Source organism: Colletotrichum fioriniae, assembly GCF_027942845.1.
Source record: "Colletotrichum fioriniae strain IMI 355084 chromosome Unknown scaffold_18, whole genome shotgun sequence".
Classification (NCBI taxonomy): domain Eukaryota; kingdom Fungi; phylum Ascomycota; class Sordariomycetes; order Glomerellales; family Glomerellaceae; genus Colletotrichum; species Colletotrichum fioriniae.
In genome coordinates, this window is record NW_027076854.1 from 82,354 (window position 1) to 107,928 (window position 25,575).

The window sequence follows — 25,575 nt, forward strand, 5'->3', positions numbered from 1 at the left end:
TACCAATAGAATTGATGCCCCCAAGTTTCCGGAACCCCAGAACCCCCTCGACCCCCTAATAGATTGCTGCCAAGATGCAAGTGTGATGATGCGGTATCCCAGGGTGGACTGTAAAATGGCTTGTATTGCAGAGGTGACAGGCCAGGCTAAAGATGAAGCACAAGAAAGCAAGGCAAGAATGCAGCAAAGACGAGAAACAATGCAGTGATTAGTCTTACGTGTGTAGATGGCTATGCCGATGGCTGGGGTGTTGCATTCGCACTCTATGAAGGACCCTACTGACAGTGATTAGTGTCTCTGGCTATTTAGCTGGGTCATCTCATAGCCTACGTCGGGTCGCGAGTCCCCAGCTTCCTCCTCGTCTCGCAGGCGGTTCCACCCAGTCTTGGGGTCTGATCCAGGGTAGGGATGGGGTTCATGGCATTCCTTGGCGGTCAACTTCGGCCAGTGCCGTCGATAACTCCAGTACGCAACCACATAACCAAGTAGAGAGCCCACGGAAACATCATACACGTCGTGTCTGTAGTCCTCACACCGGCTGATGGCGATGAGTGCAGCCCCCAGCAGCGGCAGAAGGCAAATGAGGGCGCGGCTAAGGTCTCGGCCTCCACTGTTGTGTCGGAAAATGTGCAGCTGGCCAGCCAAGAACAAGCTCAAGAAGCCAAGTCCAGAGAAAGAGAAAGACGAATGGCCCGATGGGAAGGACCGCCAACCATCATGGAGGAGATGGTGTGCAGTCTCGGTGCAAACATCGATGGTAACAAGTACGTCAGGTTTCGTGCCAGCCGCCGGCTTACATCTGGCCAATAAATCGGGACGCGGCCGACCGACTGTATTCTTGACGAGGTCCGTGAGAAAGGAGCCCATGATGATGGCGATGGCAAAGGACAGGTAGGTAACCTCGTGCTTATGAGGCGATGCTTTTGTGACAACATTATACGCGGCCAACACGCCCAGCGGTATAAAGAGGGCGTACACGAAGTTCATGTCTAAGGAGGGCATCAGTCATGTTCTCAAGTAAATTTCAGGGTCCCATCTGTGCACTGACAAACAGGTACGCGCTCAACCTCAGCATGAGGGTATGAGATATGCAGATCATTGATAAAGAACATGCGGTGGAACGGCTCAATAAACAACAGCATCTGAAGAATTCATCAGCACTTGGAGCTATCACATGGACATGTATCGTGAAGAACCTACCACGATCCAACCAGTAAGGAGAATCGCAAATCCGAGGTAGTCTGGCGCATGAGTTCTCTATAGGTACTTTGTCAGACGATCTCGCAGCCTTGCCTGTATGAAGAAGAACACGAGCGAGTACGCTACCTTCCAAAACCTGGAGAATGCGGATGCGACAGCATTTCCGCTTGAAGTACCATCCCGACGGCCTGGTGCCATCTTGAGCAGTCACCGTCGTCGAGTTGCACGAAAGGCTGCTTGGAACATCGACAACTGCTTGCTGTGGCAACGGGTGTTGTTCGAGAGCGCTGCAGTGAAGATGAGAGAGCTCAAACACCCAACGTGAGCCGAGTCTACAAGAACAAAAGGAGCGACGGCAGACAATGAAAGTTGAACAAGCGCCAACGACTAGCATCAGTCACTTGATCGATATGCAGATCCTCCGGCCAATTCTCCCTAGGGCGAGCCTTCCGCCTTGAATGAGCTGGAAGGGGCACAGGTAGGGGGGGTATGTTCCGGTGTATGTGGCGTTTTAATTGGGGGAATCGAGCTCGTGAGCTGTGACGCTTCCACGAGCTACCTTATGGTAGGTGGCTGCAAGTGTACGAACCTCTAGAAGCTGTCTTATCTTATCGTAAGCCCGAAGATTCTCCGCTCTAACCCGTTCTTCGCATCTAGACCTTCGAAAATCAACAACTCTATCGTATGTGCCATCTGACGGTTAGCATCACCGACACTGCGAGCGCACCATTTTCACCTTGCTCAGTATGCTCAAGTCGACGTACAAGCCGACCGCAAATGCTGCGGCGCCTCCTCCTCTGCTTCCCGGATGGACAGAGCACACTGCGCCGAGTGGACATAAGTACTACCACAACAGCCAAACACAAGAATCCACATACACAAGACCCAGTGCCCCGGACGCTATTGCTGCACCTTCAACGGCTTCGACGAGCTTTTTTCAATATCAGACCGTTCCTCAACTCTCCGATCCCAATGTCGCAAACGCATATCTGGCACAATACAATGCGCAAAATCAGCCTCCGCCACAGCGAGGAGGTTTCGGCCACGGAGGCAGGGGAGGTAGGGACGCACGCCCGCGTCCCGAGCCGGTGGACAAACCGAAATCTAAATTCGCGATCCCCGGATGCGAGCCCTGGATTCTAGTCGACACAAAATATGGGCGCCGCTTTGTCTACAATCCCGAGAAAAATGCTAGCTACTGGCGCATTCCGGAGAAGCTTGCGGCTGGTATCTTGGAGGTGGACAAGGCCAGAATTCGCGAGAAAGCTGGCATTAGGAGTGCCACAGAGACAGTCACAGAGGGACCACCGACAGCTCAAGCCAGGCCAACATTAGATGCTACGGAACCCACGATCTACGACGGTAACGACGACAGCTCAGAGTACGAGGAGGTCGAGGTTACGGATGAGGAAGGCGAGAACCAAGATGGGGAGGACATACCTGCTTCCAAGCGCCAGCGCACAGAAGACCCAGCCGATGATGCGCCTGTAGAATTCAGCGAAGCGGATATCGCATTCCAACTGCAAGCAATGGGCGATGCCTACGGACTAGACCCCGGAGAATATGACGACGGCAATATGGACGAGTGGCCTGAAGGCGCAGAGGGGGTCGACTTCTCACAAGAAGACGCCGCCGCGCTGTTCCGAGATCTACTAGAAGACTTCAACATCAGTCCCTACAGCACGTGGGAGAAGCTGATTGAGGATGGGCATATTATTGAGGATCCGAGATATACAATTCTCAATACGATGAAGGCACGCAAGGAGACTTGGTCGGAGTGGACCAAGGACAAGATCAAGGAAATCAAGGAACGTCGGGCCAAAGAAGAGAAGAAGGATCCGCGGATACCGTACATGACGCTACTGCAGGAGAAAGCGTCGCCCAAGCTCTTCTGGCAAGAGTTCAAAAGGAAACATCGGAAAGAACCGTCCATGACAGACCCCTACGTCAAAGACAAGGACCGTGAGAAGTGGTATCGCGAGCACATCAACCGTCTCAAGATGCCCCAAGCCACACTCAAGGCAGATCTCGCCACGCTTCTGAAGTCACTGCCACTTTCTGCACTGAACAACAAGACGAACATGTCGCACCTACCACCGCAGCTGCTCGTCGACATCAGATACATCTCTCTGCAGCCACAAGTGCGGGATCCCATGATCGAGGCCTACATACAGACTCTGGGACCACCTCCGGAGGGTGGTGCAACCGAGCAAGAGGATGAAGCGACGCGCAAGGCTCGGGAAGCAAGAGATCGGAGAGAAAAAGCACTGCAGGAGCACGAAGAGAAGGTTGCAGAGCAGAAGAGGAGACAACAGCGGAGCCTCGAAATGGGCAAGGCCCGACTTCGAGAGGAAGAGCGCGAAATCGAACGAGCAATGCAGGTTGGCAAGCGAGGTTTACAAAGCCAGCTGGCCAGTGCCCAGAAGAACGATCAGCCTGATGCATAAAACCAACGTGGCTGGGTTGACTGATAATAGACAGACTTGAGGAATTCCAGCAAACCAGACGGCGTGCTTTTCAAAGTCAACGTCAATCTCTCGTGTCTCCTGTGATAGGGTCGTCCCGCAATAGTCCGGTCTTGGCACTAACAACGCAGTCAGCCCGTTGATGTTTCGCTCCGCCGACTGCTGCAGGAACCGGGTTTCATGCACGACCACAATGATGTCTTTCTCACCATCAAAGGCTCTCGTCACATCCAACTTGACTCGAGCCTCGTAGACGCGTCATGCAGACCTCCCAACGGATGCATACGAACAATCTTGGACGGAACCATCATCCATGGGTTGAGTTGAAACTCTTTACTCCTTCCTGATCCTGATGCTTCACAATACAGTCAGCGCAGCCTGCTTAGGAACGTGCTGCCTGCGGTCTGCGGTCGAAACACCATGATCTAGTTGCTTGTTCACCCAGCCACACTTCAGCGTCATTCCCTGCTCTGCCATCCCTTTGTACCGTGAGTAGAAACATACTTTGATACGCGTGGGGAATCAGTTCGGATTGATACCGCTCGCTGTTCCTGCCACCGCACTAATGACACCATCTGGTGCGTTCGTGCGCTGGATCGACTGAAAATCGGCGGCCCGCCCATTGGCTCGTCGGCCACGTCGGTCATCTCGGTCACAGCAGGCTGACCGTGCTCGCACATCCCCAAGCGCACTCCGTTGTCAGACGAAGTACCAGGCGATGGAGCATACTGCCATGTCAATTAGTGTCTTGAATGACAGCCGTCCTTGGGCTTTTATTTGAGGGCCCGGCCTCGTGTCTTTTAGTATAAGCCACTCCTCTGTTCGTTTCGCGGAACCCGGCGTTTGGAGTCTCTGTTTTTCGAACCAAAACAGCAGTGCACTTACACACATCATGGGCGCAACAACACTCACAGCATTTGGCATCGTCGCCTTGGGTAAGGAACTAATGTTTATTGTCTAGACGAACATGACTGACGAGAGACTCAGCTTCGGTGGTACTAGCGCAGCAATTTCCAGGAAATTTCCCGGGCAATGGCAACGGCAACGGCAACGGAAACGGGTTTGGGAATGGCAACGGCGGCAATGGTTTCGGAGGAAACTTTAACAACTTTGTCGGCTTCAACATTCAGGAGGCGATGCACACACGGAGAATCCACGGCATATTAGGGACAATCGCCTTCGTCATTGTGTTTCCCATCGGTTCAATCGCCATGAGAATCATTCCCGGACGCTTCAGCTGGCTTATCCACGGCCTCATCCAGATGGCCGGCTTCGTTCTTTATATCGCTGCTGCCGCCCTGGGTATCAAGTTGACACAGCAAGTCACATTTGGTGGAACCAGTCTGGTAAGTCCCATTCCACTGTCCTACGGATATCCCAAGTGTCTTCTCACTAACGCATTCCAATAGTATGAGATCAGCACCATCAACTTCCACCCAATTATCGGCCTCGTCCTTCTAGCCATCTTCTTCTTCCAACCCATTTTCGGCTACATCCATCATGTTCAGTTCAAGAGGTACGGCGTCCGTCAAATCTGGTCACACATTCACCTGGTCATCGGCCGCCTCCTCATTCCGCTCGGTATTATCAACGGCGGACTTGGCCTATACATCTCCAACTCTCCCAAAGAGTTCAAGATTGCCTACGCTATCCTCGCGGCCGTATTTGGCATTGCATGGATCTTCGTCTCGGTCATCAGCGAGAGCCGCCGCAGCCGCCAACCGGCCGTGGTGGTTGTCGAAGAACACAAGCTCAGGAAACGGTCCCGTGGTCGCAACAGCGGAAGTCGGGGCTCGTCGGACTCGGACCCAAAGATTTGAATGGCTGAAATTGACGGTTAATGAGTTATGAGAGACCAGTTGGGGTAAATGTGCCACATTGATCGCAGCACGTTGACTGATGGCGGCGATCAGGCGAGCTACCGGAGCGGACTTTTTGGAGTTGGCAAGAAAGCAAGGGACTAGAGCAGATGTCATGTCGAATGTCTTTATCTCAACAGAGAGTATGAACTACCGCATACAAATATTTGCTTTTGAGAACGGCCGAGTGTCTTGTGACTACAGATCTCCAATTTCTAACGTAGCCTTCCACCTTCATGGCCTTATGTTGTCGCCTTTTGAGCTCACATGTAATCTGAACAAGACCTTCGTGGGTATCACGGATCATGTGCATGATGATATGATCTCTGTCTATGGGCACCCCCTGAGTAAACAGACCAACAACCCGCCGAGACCAGCGTTGCTAAAGCTTTGCTTCAGGTACAATGAATATAGCCATGTCAGAAACGACTAGGAAGCGTCTTTTGGCACGAAATGAGAACAGATTGCCCCTTTAGATGTTCACAAGTCAATCGTACCGGAACACGCGCCGTTTGAGTAATTTCAATTGGAAAATGCCCCTTGTGTTCTTTTCGGGAATGGTTGTTGATATCGACCGTAATGAGCGGCTACAGCAGAGGCTCAAGACATTTTCGATCATCAAAATCTTGAGGAAAACTTTGCAATGTATACTTTCCTATCCGGAACACTGGAATATGATGCAACTTGAAAGATGGCGATGCACATTATGCCTTTCTTCCAACCGCATCATGCTTCAGTTGGTGATGATGGAACTTTTTGCAAGGAGAAGTTCTTGCTCAATCATCATAATGTTACAACTGGGCGCATCTCATCGACATCTGAACTACACCCACACAAACTCTTTTCGAGATATAGGTCTAGGAAAAGCTCACTAAACGAGTGCTAGGAGACGTCCCAAGAATTCCATAGATTTCCCAAAATACTTGACTCAATGTTGAAAGTGAATCGAGGACAGTTATAGCGGAAACCAAATCGAAGCTGGGAAACTCTTCCCCCCTACGAATTGAGTAGGATGATTTCGTCAAGGACTTATGACGTAAAACTTCATCCCGTAGAGCAACTTTTGAACAAGAAAACAAGACATAAGGCTCTTTGACTAACTTGTCGAGATTCAATCCAGGATCCTCAGAGCGCTAGGAAGTTGACGGGTTTTGCCGCCTACAGCCATAATCGTGGTTGGAACGGCAGATTTAGATATCGCAACAAATCTTAACAGCTATGAACATCTTCAAGCAGATCAAACGGCTGCTCTGAAATTTGTATTATACACAACACTTGAAGGTATAGGAAGACGTGAGGGGTCTTCCGTGATTCGATTCATGCATAACTTTCAGTCAACTTTGGGAAGCTGTGCGATCAGTTCATTTTTCTCAAATGATCGTCAAAGACAAGACAATGGTTTTTCTTGCACCTCTCAGCATTGCTTGGAGCCCTCAGTGGCCGACATGCCGAAGTCGGAAGGTCACAGTGGGAGGCCGAAGTCCCAGAACTTGGTTGCTCTCGCCTCATCGGGCAAACCTTGAACGTAAAGTTGATAGACGAAAGCCTAGCCTCCAAGAAAAGAGATTTCTTCCTCAGATGTACCCTTCGGGAAAGAGAGAGCGAGCATTTCTCCCAATAGTCATCTGTTCAGAGTAGAGCATCACGGTAACTTTTTGAATGTGACGCTGCAACGGCGAGGTATGAAAAAAGACATGGATCAGGGGACAAAGAGAGAGAGGAGAAAAGGTGTCCTAAATTGGCGCAAACTGGTGTGCCAATAACCACTCAGTCTCTGCCTTCAGTTGGATTGAAGGTCCGGGGAGGAGCCTATGTGCGATTTTCTGTGGGACCAGTGAGAGGTAGCGAAATATGTGAAGCAAGAGGACTTCCAAGTCGATGCCACGCTCAATCGTAGTCCCCTTGTCATCGCGGACCCGTATTAGGGCATAATAACGATTGTTCGAGGCAGGCATCATCAAAGATGTTGCAAGAAGGGATCAAAGAAAGGGAACATGAAGAAACAAAACTTCTTTTGTCTCTGCTAGGAAATGTCTCGTGAACCCTGATGCGGAGCTGCTTCAGTATTAGATACAGAAGAGACAAAAAGGGATGCACCACAAGGGCCAATTTTGAAATTGGACCAGCTCGTGCGTAGAAGTAACAAAACTTGGCTATGTTCCAGGCCACTATTTTGTTGAACCAATTTGACTCTATAACGAAGAGTAAGTCTTCTATTTCTTCTTCTCATAGCCGGAAAAAGATTTCTCAAAGTTGAAATAGAGGCAATAGGGGAAAGGCGAATTGAAATAAGGAAAACTTTCTCAAATTGCGGGCAGAGGTGCATTAGGCAGCGCGCTGAGATTCGGAGAAGCTATGGGCTGAGTGCCCAGTTTCGATTTAGAAGAGTGTTTTGACAACAATAAACTCCTTCCAAGTGCGAGTTACTGGGCGACTAGCTCCTAGAACTCACTCATTTCTGGGGCTTGATTTTGCTCAATGCAAAGATAGTTCCTTTGGAATAGAAATATGTTGAGATTGAGATGATGGAAGGAGCCAGCCTTTGCCACAACGTTCATCCGCCGAAATTGTGGACAGCGTAGGTTTCACGCAAAAGGGGACCCTCAGGAGAGGGCGACAGTGGGAGCAAAGGGCTTTCAACATGAGGTGCAAGACCATGGAATAATAAACTGAAGGGATAACCCGCCGTTCAAGAGACAAGTAGATTTCAACTTGATGATGTACGTCATGGCTCTGTGACCAAGACACTGTCTTGAAGTCTAGGCGCATTACGCCGCGCAAGCCGCGGAAAATCGCAGTAGAAAAGAACTTGACCTACAAATCCAGAATGACAACACGCGATGGGGGATAGTTGGTTTTTGCTGAAATAACCAAGAATGATATTGCGTCAACGTACAGGAAAACCCAACAGGAACCACTCTCGTGTGTGCCATTCTGCCAAAACAGGATTGTGTTTCCGTCTTGTCAGGGTGTCGGAACAACCCCGACATCCCGGTGCATTGCGCTCAGGAGGCTGAGGCTACAAAGTTCCAACAGCCCCAACCAACAAGACCCGGCCTTCCGAACATGGGGTGTTCTCGCTTCTGTGGACAAGGGGGGGGATTTCTCTCAGGGTGAAGGCGACATTGTTTTGCTGAATGTTATTCGAGGGAGGATCCATAATCTTCACGTACTGCGTGGATCGTCGACTGGGGGAATTGCATGACACGTGTGTTACTCAACCAACGCGACATAAAAGACGGATCATACGACTTCGCTTGGAAAGATAGCAACGATTCTCTGCAAACCTGAGATGAAGAGAAACAGAAACTTTGATTCGATGAGCATCGGGATTCATATTCTTTAAGACGAGATTGCTGCTCGCTCTTTCTGTCAGCCTCGATGAAATAAGTTAAGAACTTGACTCGACGACCACACTTTTGCCTCGGCCCGGGAGAATGAACGCAGGGCGTTTGGGCGAGGTTAGTCGAAATCCGGGGCCGGTCACCGCGGCTACCTCTGAGCTGAAAGCACGCTCTCCGCAACGCGGATGAGTATCGGGCCAGATGTTGCAGAGAGGGTCCTAAGGGAGGTTTTCAAGGGACTTGTGTGTTGGTTTTCAAACCTTCAAAGCATTACAATTTTTCATACCTCGAGTCCATCGTGAAATGGAATGGCCTGGGTACCTCACCCGGGAGGAACGGAAACGCGTTTCGCTTTTAGCCTGGAACAGACAATGCCTCCCTTGGCATTTATCTTAGATTGTGAGCTAGACGAAGCCATCGAGCCTAAGGAAGATGAGTGAGACACGCCAGAGGAGCGCCAATCGACAAGCTAGGATCTGGGACAGAGGACAGGGCTGATCGTCTCTGTGCGACATCACACCAACTTCCTCTAGACCCAGGCCGTCGGCACCGCCATCGATCTTGCGGTGCAAATTAGCACTGTCAGCTCGTGGTGTGGGCTGGGTCAGCTTGCCTAGACATGCCGGCATGCCGCCCAGCATGCATACAGATGATACCACCTGACTTCTTGTGCGCACGCATCGAATTGTGACCCTGGAAAACTTTCCACATCTCGAGCCAGTCCACTGCCCACTAGAACCAACGAGCCCCTGTGTATGACGGCTAAGTGCGGATCATCCTTCCCTCTGAATCAATTTATTGATCGAAACATCCCCGCTACCCCTCCCCTCTCCTATCTTCATCTCAACCAGTCGAACTCTGAGTTATTAAACCAAAAGACTCCCGCTCCGTCCTAGCACTACCCCGGCCCATGGATGCCAGATGTCGAACCGATGTGATCCTCCACTTCCCAAAGTATCCATCGTTGCCTTTTCCTGGGTTCCCCTCGCTCCTTGTCCCACTATCCCTAGAACGGCCTGGGCCCAGCCCATTGAGAGACCGAAGTGAAAACATCTTGTGAACCTAATGCCCTCTTTCGGAGCTGAGGCCCTGGTTCCAGTCCTCGCTAAGTGCCGCTGGGGGCCAAAAACACACTTAGCTACTTCGTGCAAGAGCCAAGATCCTTAGTAGATCAAAGATGACAGGGTCAAGGAGATGGGTGGGACGGTAAGTGCAGTGCGAAGAATAGGGAGGGCTGGCCGTCAACTGCGGAAGTGGGCATCGTCTGACGCGATGGGAGACCGGACCCCGGAGTTGACAAGAGTGGTGGACAAGGAGGCCCCCATTCCACTACAGAATCGCTCACATTCCCTCCACTCAAGACGAAGGAAAAATAAGATAACGCCAACGCCAACGGCATACACTGACCTGGCTTATTCTTTTTCTCGTCAATGCCACCACCTACTTTCTATCATTCGTGTATTCACTTGCTGGTCAAGCTCATTGGCCCCTAATTTACGGCCGGAGCGGAAGTGAATGACTGCAGCTGCCGCCTGTACCTACTACGATGACAACAAATCATCGCTCGATAATACCAGAACAGACTAATGAGGCTCAGAATCTGCCAACATAGCTTCACCGTGCCAGATCGGCACTTTTACCGGCCAGAATATCCATGAGAGCTCTCCCTATAAATAAATAAAAACTTGAAGCGCAATGCCGGATGCCGGGGGGGTTTCCAAGACAAGTTGCTAAACCAATTCCACCGGAAGACAAGGACCAACACGCCGGCAAAAAATACGAAAATAAAGGGGAAAAATGAAAATCAACCGCCAATCGCAGAGCGCCGAAACTGGGGGGGGTAGCCTCCAGATCTTCCATCTCAGTAGCTAAACCCTTGCGAGATCACGACGGAAATGATGACGTCCACAGTGTCGACAAGACTGCGATGGACCGACGAGTGAATAGGAAATTGGACATTGCTCTTCTCCCGCTGTTGTCTCTACTGTACCTATTCAACGGTCTGGATAGGGGCAACGTGGGAAATGCCCAAACCCAAGGTTCCAAATACATTCCACTTGACTGGCTGTGTGCCTGAGTTTGTCGATGTCGTACGTTACTAACAGCTGAAGCAGGGTTTACCAACGACATTGGTGCCGCACCGGACGATCTGAATCTCGCCGTGTCTCTGTTTTTCATTACTTTCGTTTTGTTTCAGCCTCCCTCTGCGGCTGTTGGCCGATGGCTTGGGGCCAAACACTGGATCCCAATTATGATGGTAAGGAGGCTTCGTCCAAGCGCCACGCCAGCAAGATAAATGCATCCATGCTAACCCCTACAAAGCTTGGCTGGGGATTCGTGACTATCTGCCAGGCCTTCATCAAGGGCAGAGGTTTGTGCTCTTTAAAGGGCCTTGCACGTTCTCCAAGCTAAGTCTGTTCACCAGGTTCTTTAATCGCCACTCGCCTTCTGATAGGCGCCTTCGAAGCCGGCTTCTACCCGACTGCAGTCGCTTACCTCTCTTTCTTCTACTGTCGATATGATCTTGCCGTGCGAGTCGGCTTATTCTATGGCCAATATGCGGTTGCCGGCGCATTTTCTGGGGCAATTGGTAAGCCCATGAACATCAAGACATTCTCTCGTACCCTTGGGAGACCGCTGACATGAGGATAGCCTACGGTGTTTTCCACCTCAGAGATGGGCCTCTGAAAAATTGGCAATACCTCTTCATCATCGAAGGAACGCTGACAATCCTTTTCGGTCTCATCGCCTGGGTGTTCCTTCCAGCAGGTCCCGGCTCGGCTTGGTTCCTAACCCAAGAAGAACGACGCTTTGCTGCGGATAGGATCAAAGCCGACAGCGTTTCATTTACCGAGCATGCCTACGACGCCCATGGAGTAGAGACAGATCGCTTGACCCAGCGGGACTTCATTGAAACTGCTAGAGACTGGAAGTTCTGGTATGTTCTGGTATTCAACATTTGCGCCAGCGTCCCCGGGCAGGCGTTTTCTGTTTTTCTACCACTAGTCGTGCAGGGATTGGGATATTCGTCAATTCAAGCAAATTTGGTAAGAAGGGGAGTAAACCTGAGAGGCAAGAGCGAACAGAAGGACTGACAGAAATTGTGCAGATGTCTGTTCCTCCATATGCGTGTGGTGCGCTTGGATTATACTTCTTTACTCTCAGCTCCGATTATCGGTAGGTCTCTGGAAGCCTCGAAAGGACCATGTTCAGATCTGATATTTTTTAAGCAAGGAACGAGGTTATCACATCCTGGGGGGCATCATCATTGCGGTCGTAGGTCTGGTAGCTACCGTTACTGTCGAATCCAACGGCGGGAAGTACGCTGCGCTATGCGTTCTTCTTCTCGGTAGTTACGTCGCTGCGCCATTGACAGTCGCTTGGTTGAGCGGGAACACCCCAGGTAAGCAGCTGGACGAGCCTAGGCGACTTGACGCAAGCGGAATATCAAGGAACATTGTTGACCTATTTCACACAGAACCCGGAAAACGCTCCCTTATCCTCGGTCTCAACGGTTTCGGGAATTTGTCAGGTGTCATCGGTGCGCAGCTATACCGCGATCGCTACAAGCCAGGCTACAAGATCCCATTTTACGTGACCCTGGGGTTTGTTGCAGTCTCGTTACTTGGATACTTCTCGTACAGATTGACCCTCGCCGCGGTTAATCGAAGAAAGTTGGAACTTATGAGACAGAAGTCTGCAGAGGAGATTGAAAGAGAGCGACTGGACAACACGCGTTACGCTGACAAGAAGTGGACGTTCATTTATGGCCTTTGAATACGGTGGTCTGCGAAACAACCACTTTGTACCTAAACATCAGAGAAGAACGCATCTGCCTCGCGGCGTATCCGCTGGGCGATGTCCGAAATATCAGTCGAGCTCTTCTCCCCGTCCTCGAACATGTACCCGTCGATGAGACTTGGGGTTACCCATTCAAAGTACACGTTCCTGACATTTGCTTTTGCCATCTCCTTGCCAGAGCCTGCCCTAAGCGAGTTATCGATGGTTTGCGAGGCAGCCTGTTGTGCTAAGTAGCTGTGCTTCCATGAAGCGACGACCTCATTGACGTCATTCTCTTCGAAACCAGGTGGATCATACGGTAGAATCTTCTCACTCTCAGCCAGAACGAATACCTTAGCTTGAGGTGAGCTATGCTTAGCAGAGAGAATTGCCGGTAGTGAGCCTGTCTTGTTGCTCGTTGTCCCATACCCGTCAATGATATCTGCACCGATAAGGACCATGTCCACATCCTTACTCGCGATTGCGGCGGCGGCGTCGGTGTAGATTGAGACGTCGACTCTCTTCTCTCCTTGCCCTAATTCTTGGAGGTGGTTGACTAGGCTAGACGCCATTGAAACCCCCTCAAACAAGGGACGAGACTCGAGTACGCGGATATCGAATTCTGAGTCCAGGCCTGCGATAGCCCTCTTCAGACACTCGAGGATGGTGGAACTTGACGATAAGGTGAGAATCCGGCAGGGCTGACCCGAGCCGTGATGTGTTCGTAAGAAAGCCTCAAAGGACTTCCAGATGCCATCGATAGAAGAGTCCCTCGATGTTGCAAAATCGCCTACCTTTTTTGTCACAGAGTCGAGGAAGGCTTGGGAGACGTTGGCATCCTTGACCTGCTGAACCTCCTTCTCTATGACGGACAGCGATCGCACGATGTTGTTCAGAATTGCGGCTCCCATGCTCTCTCTACCATTCTTCCAGAGATGCCATGCTGCGAGCCGGGCATTACGCCACCACTTTTCCACAGAACCATCCTTCTCTGCGCTGGCCTTCTCTCCAATCACGGAAAGAAGAACGTGGAGCGCCTTTCCCGCCAGCTGCCGCGCTCCGCTTTGGTGATCCTTCTGCAACGCGAGCAGCCCCTCGCTCAGAATCTTCCCTCTCCTCTCGCCAAGTTCAATTTCGAACCAAATACGTCTTAGACTTTCGGAAAGTCTTGGAACGCCACCGAATTCATCGACGTCGCGAACCTCGTGGGGGTCAAACCACTGGAACCCCTTATGCTCCCAGTCGATCCGAATGCGGGACTCATCTTCGTGGGACTTGAGGCGGAAGGCGAAGGGATGGATAGTCCACTCGCGGCCAATCTTCTCGTCAGCGAAAACGTAGTCCTTTCCTTGGCGGAGTAACGTTAAGGTCGCAGGTGTGAGCGTTGTCTCTTCGCGGATCTCTCTCCAGGCAGCATCAAGGGGCGAGGGGTCGTCCTGCTCTATGCTGCCCGATACTGGCGCAAGATGATTCCTTCAAAAATTCTAGTCAGTCACATGAGAAACAAGCATCATTGCAATCTATGATTGCGAAGGTTAGGGTAAGAGCTCACGGATAAGTCCGCACACTGTCACTTCTGCGGAACAGAGCGACCTGAGGCCCCCGATTGGGCGGGAACTTGAAGATAAAGGATGAGACGACTGCGCGGCGAACCATTGTCTTTTTTGGCGGTTCCATCAGATGAATTCTAGCTTATTGGAGAAAATTCGCTTCACAAGTGGCCTTCTGCAGCTGTCGCGGACCTCATGTGAAGCTTGCACTGGATGGACGTGATTGAGAGAATGAGGTCATCATGAGGAAGAAAGCAAGAGTTGCATTGCAGCTGGTGGCAGCCGGCAGCCCAGTGCCATATTTCTTGTGGAGTCCCGGCCGAGCAAGACTTGCCCCTTGGTCTTCCCGCATCGACAATAAATGGCGATATTTCCAAAGTATAGACATGGGTGAGGTGAAGAGATATGAAGATTGGTCACAGTGTCTCAATTGGTCAGTCATAATCTGCGTTGGTCAGGGCAAACTCATGGAGCTCTAATCCCCCAAGCGACATCTCACTTCATCAAGATCTCCATGAGAGCCCGATTGTCGCTAGAAAACATGAAAATAAGCCAAATACACCTTCTAATCCTGTAAATTAACTTAGAATCATCAGAAGGTGGCCATCAGAAGGTGGTCATCACGAATTCCCGCCGCTAACGGGCTCAGACTCATTAGCACTCGCTTTTAGGTGAGCTCTGAAGGGTGCAACCCCTATCGACAGAGCTTTCATTTCCGGATTTATACTGTTTGGAAAGATTTTGGTACCCAATAAATTGGAGCCCTGAGATGTGGCCAATGAACCTTGGGACCTTTCGCTCAAGACGTGAGATAGGCGATTCCACTAGTCTCTGGAGAGGAATGTCTTGAGAAGCATTGGAAGCCCGATGGCCACCAATATCAGACCATCTAGTTAGTGTTCTTGTAGCGAAGTCGATGAAACTCGCGAGGAAACAGCTGACAGTCGATGGAAGCCGTGAGGGGCCTCTTATCCGGCCGGGCCGTGACCGCCACTTCTGACCTTGCTCATGTGAGCATCAGTCCTGGCGCGACCAGCTGCAGGTGACATTCAGCCTCAAGAGCCGCATGCCAAGTAGACAGCAGCCGGTGTCTGGGAAGGTATTTGCACCTGGTGCCGGCCTCGATGCATTGGCAGAAGGCCCAGAACACCAAAACGCTCATCACATAGCAACGTGGCAGTGGGGTTCGTCGTCGGCTGAGGCTTGAACAATCCAGTCGCTGCCTCACTGGGCCTAAGATGCACATCGAACGAAACCCGGAGGACACATAGATCAGATTTGGCGCTGCTGCTGGCAAAGCAAGACTGCCGCAAATGAAGATAGCGGGCGTCGCTGTTCTGACGGACGAGTCGGTTGTTACGAACCTGATGAATCGGCCGATGCGCTACCATAAGCAACGAACAAGGAGTGAGGCAGCCGTCAAAGACAATCAGAGCTAGTAATAGAAGCTCATTAACTGGATCGAGTTCTCCGTACGTAATATGCGAGAGAAGGTCTTCATACTCCTGTCTGTGACACCCCTTCCCTGAGAAAGGTCGGCGGCTGTATGCCGAGGGGTTCGCGGACCGGAGCTCCCTCCGCACATGACCAACTTTTTCAAAGTTTATGTTTATCAAGGCGCTAATGGGACCCTGGAAAAAGTGATTACATACCTATCTTAACAAGAATGTGCTCCGTACGAACATGCCGGCGTCGGACGAGGCCGAACCAGGATCATTAGCAATCGCGGGAAAGGATTCCACGACCGGCGATACGAATAGATGAGCTCTCACCACGCTGGCCGGACATAAGCTAGGACTTGACAGGGCTGATGTGATAGAATAGCAACATGAAGTGGCGTCTGACTTGCGCTTGCCTGAGGACAGAGACTATCATCTGGAGGCGACGCGCGACGAAAGCTTCGACTCTCGTCAGTCGTGATGGTATTTGTAGGCGCTGCAGGGTAGCCGGCGGGAAATTTGCTACAAGAAGAGATTGCAAACCAACAGGCTGTTTCCTTGGCCCTTGGTCTGTCCGTGGGGGCGCTTAACAGAAGGGAAGATCTGCTATACGGATTCGTTGGGGCATTCTCAACGACCTCCACGGCGGTTGGAAGTCGTCGGTAATCTGTGGGTTGTGTGGGATAAGTCTAATGAAGTTTAAACCACGAGACTCTAAGCGACAATTTGAATCATGTGGCTCAAGAACATGAGCCTAAGAGGCAAGGAGATGGGATAAGTGGCTGGCGTAGGAAAGACCCTGAGTGCTTGGTAAAACAGTGAGGTATGAAAGGCGCAAACTTCTCCGGACGAAGGCCATAAGAGGAACACAGGGATGGACCGCCAAGAAGAGCCGTTCCGCCGCAATGAGTGAATACCCCGGCGCGTGAACCAAATTAGGAGGGATGTGAGCGCCTAGCTCGTTGTGAACTGGGAGGCTGCATGCCAACTTGTGCATAGGTACTTCTTTCCCTTTATTGCGAGCCGTGTGAGACCCAACAAGTGAGACTGGCCGGTATGAAATAGTTGCAGCGACAATCATCGCGGTGTGCCGGGGGCTTGGTGGGCATATTTCTCCACCGATCCGAAAGCAATCGGCCGAGGTCACGATTGTGCAGGTTGGCCGTCTCTGACAGGTCAATTAAGTGGCCTATCCGTGCCTAAGCGAGGATTCCTGGCAAGTTTGTCGGGGTATGGTAGCCGCTGAGTATCTGCAGGTGCATGTTTTTGTGAGGCAGGGTACGGGGACGTGGATACGACGGGTATGTAGATGAGATGTGAGATGATTAAAATGAATATCTTGGATGAATAGTGAATAACCTGGCCTGCCTGGGATGAGAATCGAGATGAGCAACTGAAGGGAGTTGATTTGGCCATCGGCGAAGATGTGCCCCAAGCTCATCCCGCCTCCCGCCTCCCGTCTCCCGCGTGGGCCGTGGAACGAGTCGATGGCAACGTAAGACGGGACGTTAGTGGCGCCCTCCTAAGCTGTTTTTGGGGCTTCCGATCCATGTCTGCTGGCGGTTGGACTCGGGGTACCGTACTGAGCAGTGAATGGGTGGGATCATCACTGCATAGAATCTACCTTTAAGCAGGCTTAGCTACACAAGAGTGATTAGCAATCTGCGTGCTGCGTTAGCAAGGCAAAGCAAGGCTTGGACATGAAGTGGCCTCTTCTCTCGTCTTGGGGCAGGGCAAGCTAAGGCCCCGGGTACGTTAGGCACACAGCCCAGGCCGGTTATCAGGGGTTCGAATCAATGATCAACGGTCCCCGAATCCTTGGGGGTCGAAACATGACCGGGGGTGAAGAGGAGCCCAGGAGGAGAAAAGAGGAGGGGAAGAGACGCTCCGTCAACGCGCGCGTGTGCAGCATGGCAATCACTTATGACTACCTAGATGTGTGACTTAAGCAGGGAGGCTTGCAGGTTCGTCAAGCGCACCTCACGGCAGCGCTCGAGGGGGGGTCCGGCAGAGTATGCCTTTGCTCGCAGTTTTTCTGCTTCAGTCAGCTCGATGATGGATCCGTGGATTGCGTATGAGTGTGAGAACCAGTGAGCATGGGCATGGGCATGAGAGAGAGTGTGTGTGAGAGTGTGTGTGAGAGTGAGAGTGAGAGTGAGTAAGTATGCGAGCGAGTGAGTGAGTGATTGAGCGGGTGAGTGAACTGCGAATGTGCGGTGCCCAGGAAGGAAGGCCACTACAGTATGAGTACGGTCCGTATGGCACCATGAGATTTCATTACCCGCCAGGTTGGTTTGGTCGGTGTTTGCTCGACCTGCCATGGCCTGGTCGGGTAGGCACGCACCCGCGCAGCGCAACCTTGGGGCTTTGAGAAGCTCCAAGGTCCTTGGAAGGTCGCGCAGGGAAAGATGCTGTTAAGGAAGTGGGCATCGTCACATGTAAATGACTAACACGGAGCCACTTCCGGCCCCCAAAATTCTACCACCCCCCTCCTCCACCTCCTCAGGCTCCTCCTCCCTTCCCGGACCACCACTGGACCCTTTTCCTCTTCTCGCGACCACAACGGCTGTTCAAAAATCTCCATTCTCCACGCCATGTCCATGTCAACATCGTTCCGGGACATCTTCCCAGCGAGTAATTCTAACGTTCCACACATCAGTCGGGGTCAACAGCTTCTGATCGCCAACGTCCGCCTGAAGAGAATCCCCAAGGGCGAAAGACTGTCGACATAGCGCCTTGACCTTCACTCGCAAACGCACTTCGGATACAGCCGCCCACTATCAACCACATCTAGTACGCATACCACAGACCAATAAGTCTCGACCCCTAAGCGTCACTCCCTTGATTCCCTTCGCCTCCAAGGCCCTGGCGCCCATTGTCCAATCCCACCGGAAGTCTCGAAGAAGGACGGGACACATCCGCCGCTGCCTGGTTACCGATTTCCGGGGTACATTGAGCTACCAACCGGCCCATATCCATTGCCGCGTCCGTCACCGTCACCGTCACCATCACCGACGACAAGCCTAACTCTTTCATCCTTGACCGACCGCCACACCGAACTAAACCCTCACCAACCCGCAATTGCGCACTTCGCACATCCCGCCTCACCTATTCAACTCCGTGCGCGAGGTCCGGCGGAGCGGTGACATGCGGTCTCCTTATTCCGCAGAACCAGGATGCAGCAGCAGCAGCCAGAACAAAGCGAAATCCCCAGCCGTGCATCTCGTTTGCCTGTCAACCCGCGACGGCACAAGGTAGCGCCAGAGCAACGGAAGCGTGTTGCAACAGCGTAAGTTGCTTGTGATATTTCTAATAGGTTCATCTTCTATCATTTACTACCTTTGATTTGCCGTCTACCTTGGTTCTTTTTGCCTACCAATCCCATTCCTTCTGTCAAGTAGCATCTCTTCCTGGCACAGGATAATCTCATCGCTGTCTCATACCGTACACTCAACGTACTGAACTTTATCCACAGGTGCAACAGCTGCAATGTCCGCCGCATCAAATGCTCCGGTGAAAGGCCGTGCCGCCAATGTCGCAGCTCATCACGAGAATGCCAGTATCCCACCGTGATCGAGAAAGTCTCCGTCGCTAGGAACGATCTAGATGATCTGAGGAGGAAGCTTGAGATCGCAGAACGGGCTCTGCAGATTGCCGTACCTGACGACGTTGCGAGACAGCAACTGTTGCAACAGGATGCCGACGTGAAGGGGTCTCGTGCCGGGTCGGCTCCGTCCATCACACCCCCAGAGCCGCATGATTCTTACGCTGAAGCGAGTAACGAGATTGTTGCCGAGACCGCCGATGGACGTCCACTGCACGATCAGGATGGAAGAACCCGTTTTCTTGGCGAGACCTCTGGCGCAACATTCCTTGACTATCTCAAGGAGTTCATGTCCACCGTCTTGCCACTTGCATTCAACCCGCAGTGGCTACCGCCTACGCCAAATAACGGTTTAACATTTCTTTCTTCTCTCGGCAGTTATCAGACTTACGACTCTCGTCCCATAGAGGTCGAGTCGAACGCGGACCCTCTCGCACTGCCTTCCCGGGACGAAATGACTGCTATGCTCGGCAATCTCCGTTATTTCATCCAAGACGGCAACGGCAGCTTCCCGTGCGGCGGTATCTACTGGTGGGGCGATCTCAGCAAACCGCCCACCGTCCAAGCTCCCACCGTGTCCGGCGACCCGAAGTCCGATGTGTTTCCGTCCGGGACCCCTCAACAGGTTGTCTCCGACAATTATCGTCACCTTGCATTCTACCATACCGCTTTTGCCGTCGCCTGTCAGGCGAATACCACGGCGAGTTCGATACCGGTCCCAAAAGATTTGAGCCAGAGTTACTTCGCCCGCGCCCGCCTGCTCCTCGGCAACCCTCTCGATATTACCCGGTATACCATCAGTGACGTTGCTGTTCTAGCACTGATGGGCTTCTACCTCATCGAGATGAATCGCCGCGATGCAGCATACGTCTACGTGAGCAATGCCATGCACATATCCATCATGCACGGCGCTCACCGTGGCTGGGTCGACGAGCGAGGGAAACGCGTTTTCTGGACTCTTTATATTCTCGATCGCTGGCTGAGCTGTCTCATGGGCCGTCCTCCTATTATCATGGACGATGCGATCCGGCTACCACTGCCTTGCGATGATATGTAAGTTCCCTTCCCCGTCCCAATCCCCTGGTATCCTACCCGATAGAGACCTCGGATGATGGGTTCCTGTCGAAGCAACAAGGCACACATCTAACACAATGGCCATTCCCCCGTGTAGTGAAAAGCCAGGGTCTTTACCCCCTGCAGCCGGCCTTCGAGCCCACGTCGAGCTGGCCCGCATTTCGGGCCACATTGTCTGCAACACGTATAGAGTCGCCCCCTGGGATCGTGGTCCCGGAGGTGCGGCGCGGCATATCGACCGAGCGCTGCAGTTGCTCGGGAGCTGGCAGTCATCACTACCACCTACCCTGCAAATGTCTACATCCCATCCAAGTAACGATCCCTCATGCTGTCTCCTGCATATGGCATACAACCAGGTAAGCCTGTTTTGCCCTGCCGCCTTCTTTTTCCTCCCTGCGCTGCTCCTCCGAATAAGGATGGGATTATACGCGCCCCCCTCCCTTCCGCTTCACGACACCCCCCCTCTCCTAGTCTGGAAATAGAGAAGACAATCGCAACCCCGTACTAACTCCAACTCTTCCCGGAACCTGCAGCTTCTCATCCTTGTCGTCCGCCCCATATTCTTCGCTGCCGTTAAAAAGACCTTTGCCGAGCGCTACATCACCTCAGACCGCCGTTGGGAATTCTCGCACCACGCAGACCGCATAAGCTCCTGCTCCAAGGCGGCGCATGGGAACTTGTACCTCGCTCGCTGGCTGATGGGTCTCAACGGTGGTACTCGCAAGTTCTTGCAAGCGGGGTTGCACTACATATTCAACGCCGCTATTATTCTCATGCTGGAAGAGCTTCTCGTCTTCTCGCCGGCCGCGGAGCCCGACGATATTAACGTCAACTTTGCCATCGGTATCTTTGAAGAAGAGGCCAAGACGGAAAGCAACTACGCTCGCGACTGCGCCGCCGTCCTGAAAGACCTCCAATCCATAGTTAAGAATTTGCGACTAGACAGTCAAGCTGTCTATACTGCCCGCGCTGGTGGTATCAGCGGAGGTCCTTCTACCCCGGGCTTAACGTCAGACGACGTAACGAACGTCAGCAGCAGCATCAACACGCCGTCTACATCATATTCTCAACAATCTCAGCATCAAACCTTCCCGCCCGGGCCAAATCAGGTGTTGTATCCCATGACGACGGAGAATGGCGCGATATATGAAGAACTCATGGCTTGGGTTGAACACAATGACGCACAATTGTACAGTAATAACTATTCCATATAAACCATCATATCAACAAGGGCCAAAGATATCAGAAATGTAGAAGCAGTTTCGCTCGATGGGGACCAGCGATGTCTCGAAGGGGAGAAAAAAAAAAGTTGAAGCTTTATTGAACCAGGAATAATGGAAATCGATTGAAAAAACAGCTAAAACTCCGCGCCATGTCTTTTTTTTAGTTCTTCAACACAAGTTCCGATGAGATGTTGAAAAAACCCCGCCCAAGGGCACACACACAAAGAGATGTCGTCAGGTACACATGTCCCATGCCAATGACTAATCCAAGAAGAGACTCATGAAGTAAATGTCTTTCCCATCCCTTTCTCTCTAATAAGAATAAAGTCGTTAAAAGAAAACACGTCTAGTTGGAAACGGTCTTGGCCCTCGGAGTAGAGGGGAAGATGGAGTCGACAACCTCGGCCGATCTCACGGCAAGAATTGACAAAAGGGTATCACTCAGCTGTTGAAAGGAAGCTCGTCAGTCACAATGTTCCAAGTGGTGTGAAATGTTGGGGTGGGGGGGCTCAACTTACTCCGTGGGTCGCTTCGCAGCATCCCTGCAAGAAAACACCAGCATCGGGCGCCACAGCGCCAGGGGCATATCGCACACGGTAGTCGCGTCCGACCTCGAGCTTTCTCGATCCCGAGGTCGCGTCAGGGCCGGCGATTTCCCATCCATCAACAAGCTCGCGCTCGCTGGCGTTACCGGCGGGGGTGATCTCGGGAAGCAGGTTCCAACTGTCGCGGAGCATATCGATGTGGGCGTTGCGCTGGTAGCCAGTGGCCGCGACAATCAGGTCGACGTCGAGGACCTCATCACCGGGCAGCTGGTTGACGAAGCCATCCTCAAGGCTGTCGCCGGCGGCGTCCTCGAGGCGGCGGACGTGGATCTGCAGGCGGTCCGTCTCCTTGCTCTCGGTGACCTGGGTGATGTCACGGCCAAAGAGCATGCGGTGGGGCCACTTGCGCTCGTCGTAGCCGAGGGTGCGCTTCTGGTGGTACAGCATCTCGTACAGGGCCTCGATGAGCTGGAGTCTCACGACGCCGTAGTTGGTCGCCTTGGCCTCCTTGATGAGAGAGCGGCGATAGCTCTGGGACTTGGGGTACAGCTCATCGACGTAAGAGGGGTTGAAAATGGAGTTGACAAACGGCGAGTCGTCAGCGGGCTTGAGGAACTCGGAGCGCATCACCATCCACGTCTTGGCGTTAGGGTACGCGCGCTGGACGTCGCGGAAAATCTCGGCGGCAGACTGGCCGGCACCGATGACGGCGACTCTGTAGGGTCTCGAGTTGTCCTTGAGGAGCTGGGGAACGAGCTGGGCATACTGAGAGGAGTGGATGATCTTGGGGTGGTTGGCGGGCATGACCTTGGGGATGCGCGGCTGGCCGCCGTTGGCGATCAGGACGTTGCGGGTCTGGTAGGAGCTGACCTGGCCGGTCTTGATGTTGCGGGACTTGACAGTCCAGGTCTTGATGCTGCCAGCAGTCTGAGGGTCGGGGGAGACGGAGACAACCTCACGGCCATACTCGACGACATCGTCAAAGTGGCGAGCACACCAGCGCAGGTAGTCCTCGTACTCGGCGCGGGCGGGCAAGAAAGTGTCCAGGTTGGTGAACTCGACCAGGCGGTCGTTGCTGTGAAGGTAGTTGAGGAAAGTGAATTGGGAGCGAGGGTTGCGCAGGGAGGCCATATCCTTAATGAAGGAGATCTGCATGCGAGCGCCGGAAAGGAGCATGCCCGGGTGCCATGCGAAGGCCGGCTGCTTCTCGAGGAAGAGCACCTTGGCGGCGGCTGAGCCGGGAGTGAGCTGGCGGCCGGCCTCCTGGAAATCGTGCATGGAGACGGCAACAGACAAACTAGCGGGGCCGAAGCCAACGCAGATGAGGTCGTGGATATCGCTGTGGTCGGTGGGCTGGAGGTACTGGGACTTTTGGATGCGGGAGGCACCATTCTGGTGGCCATTCACACCGTTGCCGTTCTGGTGGGCGGCTCCGTTGCCGTTGGTGTAGCCATTGCCGTTGCCATTGTAGGAAGAGAAGCCGCTGCCGGCGTCGGAGCCGTTGGTCGGCGAGTCGCAGTGAGGAGACATGATGATAGGTAGTGGTGGTGGTGGGGGTTCAAATTACGTGGTTTGGTGTAAGTGTGCGTGAGCTGAGTATATAGACAAGTCGCAAACAGCGGCTGGGGGTATTATTTGACGAGCGAATGGGTCGATCAATGTGCCAGTGACAATGCAACTGAGCGGGAAGAGCAGGGGCTTTAAAACCATCAGCTTCATGACCTTTGAAATCTCACTCTTTCGGAAGAGTGGGAGCACATCAACTGACCTTGAGGGCGTTACTTTTCGATTTTGAGACGGTTTGAATAAAAGCCCGGTGTAAAAGTGGGATGCGGGTGCGAAACTGCGCGGGGTATTTTTTTTTGGGTGTGGTTAGAACCTTTTTTTTTTTTCGTCTAATGCTGGCTTTTTCCTTGTGATTGATCCAAAGTAGTCTCAAGCCACACTGTTCGTCATCGACTCTCAAAGAGTGGCGTATCTGGTTGAAGCCTTTGGGTATAATGAAGATGGGCCACCGGTTGAATGGGCGGTTGAGAGAAGGCTTGAGGAGAGAAGTGGGAGCTGGTGAAGAAGAATCAAGAGACGCACAAGAAGCAGAGGAGGGGCACCGAGGGGCTAATATGTAAAACGGGCAGACGTCGATGGATGCCCGCGTCCCATTGAGGCGGCGTGATCGACCGACAAGTTCAAAGCTGGACCGCTGGACCGCTGGACCCTCGCCTCGGAGCTCACGAACGAGCAGATGGAGATTAGGACTGGGTAGGGGGTATCCGTACTCTGTACATTGTCGTTTGGTTACACGCCCCAGAGGCTGGGGACTAGACGTATTTGGAGGAGTCTACTCAAATTGCAACATTCGGTTCTTCGCGCGAATGGGGCAACGTCGGTGCCGTGATCCTGTCATTCTGCCGGAGAAGGCCTATGAAGGACAGGACAGGACAAGACCCTGGCCCATCTCTCTTGGGAGAAGAGCTGCGTAGAATGCCGTGGGTAGTGACGGAACGGAGTAGTATAGGTGGTTGCCATAGGTATTGGCGTACCTCGTGGGCGCAAATAGTGCAGCGCCAGCTCGGCTCAAAGCAAGAAGCCATCCACAACGGACGCCTTTCCACATCCAGGGCCTGGGGCCAGGGACAGAGTCGCAACGGGCTGACTCCAGAGATGGGCTCGCTAGTAAGGGATGCCCTGGGAGGGTCTGGGTCCTGGGTCTTGGTCTGGGTCTCGCAGACTGGAACCCATGCCAAGCTAATGTCCTTGGTACTTTGTATTCGTATGTACATAGGTGGTGTAAGTGGTCCTTTGGTGAATGGAGGAACTTCTTGAGTGGGCGAGTGGATGATGGGTGCAATGAAGGGTCGTATGTACACACAGACAAGAGTGGCAGATGCACTTCGGTTGACGGAGAAGATTAAGGTAAGGTCGAGAGCAGCACTGCATTGTCGATTGCACGAGGACGGAAAAAGAAATGAAGAACAGGACCCCATAATCATTGAACCAATCCGTCAGAGATGGTGTCCAGCATCAGCAGCGGCGAGCGGCGGTCGCACGCCTTGGCGTTGCTGGCTCGTTTGCATGTGCCGGGCCACAGGAGTGGAGCGGACGGGAGGGATGGACCGGAGGCACAGAAGCTAGAATGAGAATACCGAAGCGATTGAGGAAGACTTGACGACGGCTTGAGCGTTAAAGCGAGCGCCTAGAGACGATGGACAGTAGACGACCCGACGAACGAACAGTTTTCCCAACGCGGGGATGACAACGACGTTGACTGGACCCTGGAAAGGCTCAGCTGATGCTAGTTCGAGGCAATCAAGGTATCGATCGATACTTTTCTTCAGTCCGATTTCAACCGTGATTCCTGGTATCTGGGACTTTTGCGAGTCCTCGCTTCGCTGAGAGCTTGTGTCTATTCGTCTCATCGTACCTCGTATCTATCTTGTTATGATATTGTCTCGATTGTCTCTAGCATTGGGATGCTTCACATCGGTAAAGTAC

The 25,575-nt window shown here is 52.5% G+C and overlaps 8 protein-coding genes across 8 annotated transcripts; 5 read left to right on the plus strand and 3 right to left on the minus strand.

The window, feature by feature from the left end:
• Positions 1 to 288: 288 nt before the first annotated feature.
• N0V96_011514 (uncharacterized protein) lies at positions 289 to 1,398 on the minus strand (the record flags this gene model as incomplete). Its single annotated transcript, XM_065759296.1, has 4 exons — positions 289 to 989; positions 1,049 to 1,142; positions 1,201 to 1,257; positions 1,327 to 1,398. The coding sequence occupies 4 exons, from the start codon at positions 1,396 to 1,398 to the stop codon at positions 289 to 291; spliced, it is 924 nt and encodes a 307-aa protein (XP_065612018.1).
• Positions 1,399 to 1,946: 548 nt separating this feature from the next.
• On the plus strand, positions 1,947 to 3,647 carry N0V96_011515 (uncharacterized protein; the record flags this gene model as incomplete). The annotated part of the gene is made up of 1 exon (XM_053193535.2): positions 1,947 to 3,647. One exon carries the CDS (start codon positions 1,947 to 1,949, stop codon positions 3,645 to 3,647), a length of 1,701 nt encoding a protein of 566 aa, XP_053048853.2.
• Positions 3,648 to 4,557: 910 nt separating this feature from the next.
• Positions 4,558 to 5,485, plus strand: N0V96_011516 (uncharacterized protein; the record flags this gene model as incomplete). Its single annotated transcript, XM_065759297.1, has 3 exons — positions 4,558 to 4,600; positions 4,653 to 5,011; positions 5,075 to 5,485. The coding sequence occupies 3 exons, from the start codon at positions 4,558 to 4,560 to the stop codon at positions 5,483 to 5,485; spliced, it is 813 nt and encodes a 270-aa protein (XP_065612019.1).
• A 6,025-nt stretch (positions 5,486 to 11,510) lies between these two features.
• Positions 11,511 to 12,645, plus strand: N0V96_011517 (uncharacterized protein; the record flags this gene model as incomplete). Its single annotated transcript, XM_065759298.1, has 4 exons — positions 11,511 to 11,806; positions 12,034 to 12,045; positions 12,099 to 12,271; positions 12,347 to 12,645. 4 exons carry the CDS (start codon positions 11,511 to 11,513, stop codon positions 12,643 to 12,645), a joined length of 780 nt encoding a protein of 259 aa, XP_065612020.1.
• Positions 12,646 to 12,677: 32 nt separating this feature from the next.
• N0V96_011518 (uncharacterized protein) lies at positions 12,678 to 14,304 on the minus strand (the record flags this gene model as incomplete). Its single annotated transcript, XM_053193538.2, has 2 exons — positions 12,678 to 14,121; positions 14,201 to 14,304. The coding sequence occupies 2 exons, from the start codon at positions 14,302 to 14,304 to the stop codon at positions 12,678 to 12,680; spliced, it is 1,548 nt and encodes a 515-aa protein (XP_053048856.2).
• Positions 14,305 to 19,126: 4,822 nt separating this feature from the next.
• Positions 19,127 to 20,298, plus strand: N0V96_011519 (uncharacterized protein; the record flags this gene model as incomplete). The annotated part of the gene is made up of 2 exons (XM_065759299.1): positions 19,127 to 19,150; positions 19,198 to 20,298. 2 exons carry the CDS (start codon positions 19,127 to 19,129, stop codon positions 20,296 to 20,298), a joined length of 1,125 nt encoding a protein of 374 aa, XP_065612021.1.
• Positions 20,299 to 20,392: 94 nt separating this feature from the next.
• Positions 20,393 to 21,529, plus strand: N0V96_011520 (uncharacterized protein; the record flags this gene model as incomplete). The annotated part of the gene is made up of 2 exons (XM_053193539.2): positions 20,393 to 20,671; positions 20,849 to 21,529. The coding sequence occupies 2 exons, from the start codon at positions 20,393 to 20,395 to the stop codon at positions 21,527 to 21,529; spliced, it is 960 nt and encodes a 319-aa protein (XP_053048857.2).
• Positions 21,530 to 21,884: 355 nt separating this feature from the next.
• SID1 (PAK- GC kinase Sid1) lies at positions 21,885 to 23,613 on the minus strand (the record flags this gene model as incomplete). Its single annotated transcript, XM_053193540.1, has 2 exons — positions 21,885 to 21,983; positions 22,057 to 23,613. The coding sequence occupies 2 exons, from the start codon at positions 23,611 to 23,613 to the stop codon at positions 21,885 to 21,887; spliced, it is 1,656 nt and encodes a 551-aa protein (XP_053048858.1).
• Between the last annotated feature and the right edge of the window lie 1,962 nt (positions 23,614 to 25,575).